Source organism: Podarcis raffonei, chromosome 9 (assembly GCF_027172205.1).
Source record: "Podarcis raffonei isolate rPodRaf1 chromosome 9, rPodRaf1.pri, whole genome shotgun sequence".
NCBI lineage: Eukaryota > Metazoa > Chordata > Lepidosauria > Squamata > Lacertidae > Podarcis > Podarcis raffonei.
This window is the reverse complement of record NC_070610.1, coordinates 5,525,097-5,531,580: the sequence shown is the minus strand read 5'-3', so window position 1 is coordinate 5,531,580 and position 6,484 is coordinate 5,525,097. Positions and strand designations below refer to the sequence as shown.

The 6,484-nt window shown below is 52.2% G+C and overlaps 1 protein-coding gene across 1 annotated transcript; it reads right to left on the bottom strand.

The window, feature by feature from the left end:
- Positions 1-405: 405 nt before the first annotated feature.
- Positions 406-6,208, bottom strand: HMX1 (H6 family homeobox 1). Its single transcript, XM_053402820.1, has 2 exons — positions 5,311-6,208; positions 406-3,659 (listed from the first exon to the last, which is right to left on the bottom strand). The coding sequence occupies exons 1-2, from the start codon at positions 5,615-5,617 to the stop codon at positions 2,992-2,994; spliced, it is 975 nt and encodes a 324-aa protein (XP_053258795.1). The 5' UTR covers positions 5,618-6,208; the 3' UTR covers positions 406-2,991.
- Positions 6,209-6,484: the final 276 nt, after the last annotated feature.

The window sequence follows — 6,484 nt, the reverse complement described above, 5'->3', positions numbered from 1 at the left end:
TTTCCTCACTTTCGAGGAAGCAGCTTAACGCATATAAACTGACTCTTCTTGGAAATCGAAATGGCAGTGAAATTCACGATGCTGTGTTATGAGTCTTCCACTGCCTCCAGCATTCGCCAGGCAAAAATGCAAAATCAAACTTTCAGGACCAGGCGCAGAAGAGAAGCGGTGAAGAACGGCAGCCTTTCGGGCCCCACAGTTCCCAAGGATATTTACCCAGGAATAAACTCGTGGCGTCTCGTTCCCAAATTAAGTGTTCGAGCCCGTACTCACGAATTTGTGAGTAAGCCCGACTGAACGGAATGGGAGCTTTTCCGCACTTAGCACTGCGCCTTTAAGGGAGCTCGTTTGAACTCCTACTAAGAAACCTTTAAAAAGGAGAAGGCACGATCACAGATTGCAAGATTAGCATACATGAACAATTGTTTATTGAAATATTCAGAATGCCTTTTAAAAAGAGAGAGAGAGAAGCAGCAGCAGCAAGAAGACATTTTTTAGCTGCCAGTTTGTTGCCTTAAAAAACATTTTGGAGAATAACCCCCGAGCAATCGCGTTTTCTAGGGAGGAGCAGAAAGGGGGAGGAAAGAGGTCAGGTGCATCCAGGGAAGAGGGCGGGGTCCTCCCGGGTTGATATGCGTGCAGCGAAGTGTCCTTTTTACACTTAAAGATTTTTGGGAAACCAATTATGGTGGTCATGGAGCTACTTTTTGTGTTTTCTTGGATACCTGTAAACACGTGGATCAAGGGCGGGGGGGGGGGCTGGGATCTAACTGGAACAAAAAACTCGAATTGAATTTGTTGGAAAGTAAATCCTACATAGTTCAATGGGATTTACTTCCAAGTAGGCCTAAACCTGCAACCTTAAACATATTCAATTTAAATTATCTGAAGGATAATGAGCCATCTTGGATCCTGCTGGTGTTGTAATCACAGCGCTGAAGGCATGAAAGACCCTCCGACGCACAACGGCAGAATCACATCCTAATAGCTTGGGACAAGACAGACACGCAATATATTCTGCCTGTTGTATAAATAATAATACTTTGGAGCATGTGATCTTTAACACGTTGAATAGTCTGCGCTTTGCCCCAGCAGAAGACGATTTCAAATCCCCTCTGCGAAGGCAGCTTCTTCCGTGACAGACACACTGCTTTAAGATTTAGTTGCATAAAAATAAGTGGGCATTTTAATATAAAGACTGCATTACTGTTATGCAGATAAAAACTGGTTTAAACAGCGAACAATTACTTCCTTATCTAAATACGCTTCTCAAAATACTAGCCGAACTACCAACAAAAATCGTTTCCCCCTCTATTTTTTCGTGTTTAGCTGCCAATTTTGATCCTAGAGTCATTAATTCATAATTGCAAGTAGGCTTCAAAAAACTGGAAAAGCTTTATGTTTACAAAATATATCCTTCAAGCTTTACAGGCGTCAGGGATGTTCCCTGGTCACCGGCTATTTCAACGTTCTCGTCTTATCATAAATGGTTAGCTTGTTCCAAATAACACTAAAAATTAGTTTGCTTGTTTTTTAAAAAGAGGGCACCCAACCCCTCAATATTCCACGATCTCTATGCTGGGAAAAGCTCCGAGCTAAGAGGCTAAATTATAGTTGAGTGTATTACGATAATACATATGTTTACAGCTTGATGTACATCCCAGAGTAACTTATCTGGCGAAATCCCTTCTTCATTTCTCCTTCCATCTCTTCCCCCTCCCCCAAATCAGATTTGCTACAGCAAACTGACGAAACTGGGATTAATTTTGTGACTTGGACTTGCTTCCATAAATATTTAGGCAGAGAAAAAGGTTGGTTAAAGAAACATAGTTTACGCATGCATAATACTTCATATAATACCGCATTACAGTCGCTAAAGACAAGTTATCAACTGAAGTTTTACTCTAATATGTTGTGAACAGGACACATGAATGCGCATTCCAGCTTTCCACAGGAAACATATTTGAACATGACTGAAGGAAATCAAAGGCTTTGGCAAATTGATCGTTTTCAGCTGCTCAAACAGAATTAGGCTATAACATGACGTCAAGGGAAGTATAAACTATTATAATGGGGCGCTTGGGGAAATGGTTGAAGAATGAAAATTATTAAGGAGGATTTAAAAACATTTTATACCATAAATTAAAATCAACTGAATAATTATAGCGCATACTTCATATATGTTGATTTCTGGGGTGTGAGGGACAGAAAATAAATCCGAATATGGATTTTATATCTTAAATGATACAGCAAGAAAAGATTGAAGTTAATTTTTTTCCTCATGAAAACCGGTCCAAAATTCAATATTTATTTGCAAATTGGAAAGCAAATCTCTTTAACATCCAATTAATTCCAGGTGTTTTTTTAAAAATTTACAAAACACCCATTGACAATCAATTTCAAGGTAGGCCACCTAAGGCCTTTCCTAAACAAGATACCGAATGAAAAGCTTTCAGAGCGAGGGTGATAAAACTATCTTGTTGAATGCCAATACTTCAGTTTCCCTCAATCTTCCTCATCCTATGAAAAGGCAATAAACTATGCGACAGATTCACTGTTTCAACTATACTTTTGATCCGAGGAAGAGCTGCGGGGGGCGGACAAGGGGAGGAGGCCGTGGTCCCTGTCATTGTGGCTGGAAAAGTAAACATCTTTACATTCTTTTCTTACACAACATTGCCGCCATTAAGAAACGCGAGAAGCCCCTCCGCAGATCTTCGGAGTATAAGGAGAACTGTCTCTAGGACTTGAGCCCGCAAACTAGGGTTGGCGTTTTCTCCAGTATTCCTGGACGCAACCCTGGCAGGCTCTTGCTCAGGAGAAGTCCGAGGAACACAGGTCAAGTAGAGACTTTTTGCTTTGCTTTTTGGAAAAAAAAATTATTAGGCCCGGGGAAAATATATAAGTTTATTGCACCTTTAAAACAATCAAAAGCATCCAATCAAGTAGTTTGGGACCCAGAAAGGAAAGCGGTGTCCAGGCGGCCGAGGATCAAACGAGGCCCGTCACTTGCGAGCGGAGGAAGGGCGCCGAGGCCGCGGGGAAGGTCGCCAGCGGGTAGGCGACGCTGCCGGAGACGGCGACCAGCGGCGGGGAGGCGTGCGCGGGAGGCGGCAGCGGGAAGCAGCCCAGCGCGCCGCCCGCCAGCGAGTTCTCATGGTACAAAATGGGCACGCGGACTATCCTTTGCGCCGCCGTGTGCGGGAGGTTGGCCGCCTCCAGGTCGGCCGCCAGCTGCCTCTTCCACTTGTTGCGGCGGTTCTGGAACCAGATCTTCACCTGCGTCTCGGTGAGGTGCAGCGAGGCGGCCAGGCCGGCCCGCTCCGAGCTGCTCAGGTAGCGCTTCACGTCGAAGGTGGACTCCAGCTGGAAGACCTGGCTCCGGCTGAAGACGGTGCGCGTCTTCTTCTTGCGCCCGCCGCCGCCGCGCGCCTCGCCGCCCTCCGACTCCTCCGCGCGCTCCTCGTCCAGGCTGCTGCCCTGGCTGCCGCCACCGCCTTCCTGGGCGCCGCCGCTGCACGCCAAGTCCTCGCTTTTTGCGCCGGGGCTCAGCTCCGCGGCCACTTTCTCGCAGCAGCCGCCGCTGCCGCCTCCTGCTGCTGCTGCTTCCTTCCCGGGAGATGCCTCCTCGGAGATCTCCGGAGAGTCTCTGTCGCTGGCTGAAAAAGGAGGAGAGGGTGAGCGAAGCAGGGACGGGGCAAGGACTGCAACGAAAGGATCCCGAGCTCTGACCTTCGGCCATCCCCCTCCAACAAGCCTTGCTCAAGTGCTAACGGTGCTGCCGGTTAATTCGCCTCGAATTTGTGCCGGCAGCTAAACCCTAACTGTAAGTATCTGTAGGTATCTGGACTCGCAAAGGCGCGCGACGCTATCAAACGATCGGACTTACTGGCGTGGCTGTTTCTCTCCCCCTCGTTATTCTTGTTTTCCTCTTTACTATGTTACAGGAGGAATTTATGTTAACAGAGTGCTGAGACAGCCAGCCTCTTTGGGCAGACCCCAGCCCACACGCCCGCCCGCCCGCCTTGAAGCCTTCAAGATTCAAGCGCCAAGATCTGACGATCACGAGGCTCCCCGAAGCAATTTAAAATGCAGGGAGTGGGGCTGCACGCCACAAGGCCCAACACTGATACTGCAACGATTCGAGGTGCCTGTGTTTTTAGAAAATAGGCTGCAAAAAGCCAAATAAATTCCCCAATACCGTGGCTGCTTGTGGCACACCCCAAATCCTAGTCTCCTCTCGCGCAAAGTACCTTTTGCAATCCTCGATCTCTCCTCCTGAAGTTAAGCAAAGCCTTTGTTTGTGTTTGTTTTAGGGACAAAGCACCCAAGCGCCCAGCTCAGTTAAAGCTAAACATCTGGATTTAGCCAAGTTTCTTCTCGCTAATAGGCGACAAAGTGGTCTCTTCCAGCTAAGCCGAAGCGCTTTCCTCGGAAGCCGCTTCTCTCGTTTCCAAAACTTGCTTCCGAGAAAGGCCCTCCGGTGCTGGAGGCCGGGCCCGCGTTTTAGACTAGGCCGGAGGCCGAGCTGCCCTGGGGACTGAGGGAAGAGGGTGCTCCTTACGACTGGATGTATATGTGCTAAAATGACCAGATTTTTTTCAATGAATCCGGGGACACTTTCCAACTTCAATGGATTTTGTATGGGGACTGATTTGTAAATCCGGGGGGGAGCTATAGGTTGTAAAAGCATTTCCTATTTTCAGAAAAGAAATGTCGTTTTGTCTCCAAAAGAAAGACCTGGTTGTAAAAACGAATCTTTCGCGAGAAATATTATTTCTCTCTCTCTCTCGGCCTTAATAATGTCTTAAGCAAATTCGTGTGACACCCCAAGGATAGGACTGGCCCGCCGACAGTGCCAGGGCCTGCGGGCGACGGGGCGACCGGGACAGAAGAGGAGGCAGGAAGGAGTTGCACCTCGCGGGGCCGCGGAGAGAGGTCGGCCGGCGACCCTCTCAGAACAGCGGGGCACAGGGCAGGAAAGGGGTTTCTCTTCAAATGTTTCTTTTTATTTTTTATTTTTAAAGGGGGGTGTTTCCTCCAACTCTAGGGAAGTACAAGGGGGTTTGTTTGGGCCTCAATACGCTTCCAAGAGCCGCCTTCACTAGCCTTGAACCGGCTGCGCTTCCTTCGGTGGGGAGCTCCACGACCCCTGCCCCCTCCCCGCGAGGCTGTCCCTCAGAAATGCCCTCGTGCAATCTGACGAGACACCCCCTCCCGGGAACAGGGGTCGGCGTGATCTCCGTCCGCTGAGCCTGGGGCCGGGAAGGGGAGCTGCCAAGGCGACCCTGGAGGGCGGCGGGCACTTACTTTCCGGACTGGCGCAGCCTATGAAAGCCACGTGCGCTCTTCTGTACCAGTCCACGGTGCTCTCCCGGAGCGGGTAGCCGCGCAGCCCCAGCCCGAAGCGGGAAGCCTGGCACGGGCAGCAGGCTAGCGAACAATGGCTGCCCGCGAAGCCCCCGCCGCGCGCCCGCCGCGCTTGGCGCTCGTCGTCGGCGCCGTCCGGCCGCTGCTCGTCCTGGGCTTTGGCGGCCAGCAAATTGGCGATGAAGAAGGAGGAGACGCGCGCCGGCGCCGAGGCGGGAGGCGCGCTTTCCGCGGCTTCGTCGGGCATCGCCGAGGGGAGGCGAGAGCCAGCGCGGCGGCCGCGCTCCGGGCTGCTGCCAAGGCGAGGGGCGCCGCCCGCTCAGCTCACCGGGCCAGGCGAGGCGCCGTCGACGGAGTCCTCATCCGCGAGCGCAATCGGCCCTCATTTCCTGCCCGGCAGCGCGAAGGGAAGCCCCCGTCCGAGGCGCCAGGGGCTGCGCCAAAACCGGCCCCGGTCCCGCGCTCGGCCCGCGAGCAGAGCTTCCGGATGGGACGCGCCGGGCGGGCAGCCGGGATCCCTGCGCGCGGCTCGGCCGGGGAGCGCCCGGGAAGAGCCCGCCGGAGAGCCAGCGAGCGAGCGAGCGAGCGCGCAGCCCCAGGCTCGGCGCCTCGCCCTCGCCAGCCTCGTTATTTAGGTCAATTGGGGAGCAAATCAAAACGCAGAAAGCGAGACTCACTGGCCGCAACTCCGGGAGAGAGGAAGGAGGCCGGAATCCGGGACTCCCATTGGTCAGCCGGGAGGGAGAGGACAGACGGAGCAGCCAATCACGACCTCTGCCACGGAAGGATGCTGACGACCAGAACGGCAGCCTGCGCGCTGCTGGCAAAGCTCCCCCTCTGCATTCCTTATTTGGACCTCTCTCTCTCTCTCTCTCTCTCTCTCTCTCTCTCTCTCTCTCTCTCTCTCTCTCTCTCTCTCACACACACACACACACACACACACACACACACGCTACCCGTGACCAGGGGAGACACCTCGGTCTGCTGCAACAAGAGTCTGCAGAGCTCCAGCAAGCTTCCCTAGGTAGCCTTCTGCCAAGAGGCGCAGCAGCCCTTGGAACGCGGACGTGTGGCCCAAGACGTGTGGACACCTGAGGCGGACCCCCGACAGGCG

What these genes read in the sequence shown, in the direction of transcription:
- HMX1 (XM_053402820.1), bottom strand. Translation starts at nt 5,617, where the DNA reads ATGCCCGACGAAGCCGCGGAAAGCGCGCCTCCCGCCTCGGCGCCGGCG. An exon ending in AGGCTGCGCCAGTCCGGAAA is followed by an intron (nt 3,660 to 5,310) that starts GTAAGTGCCCGC and finishes CTCCTTTTTCAG; the next exon opens with CCAGCGACAGAGACTCTCCG.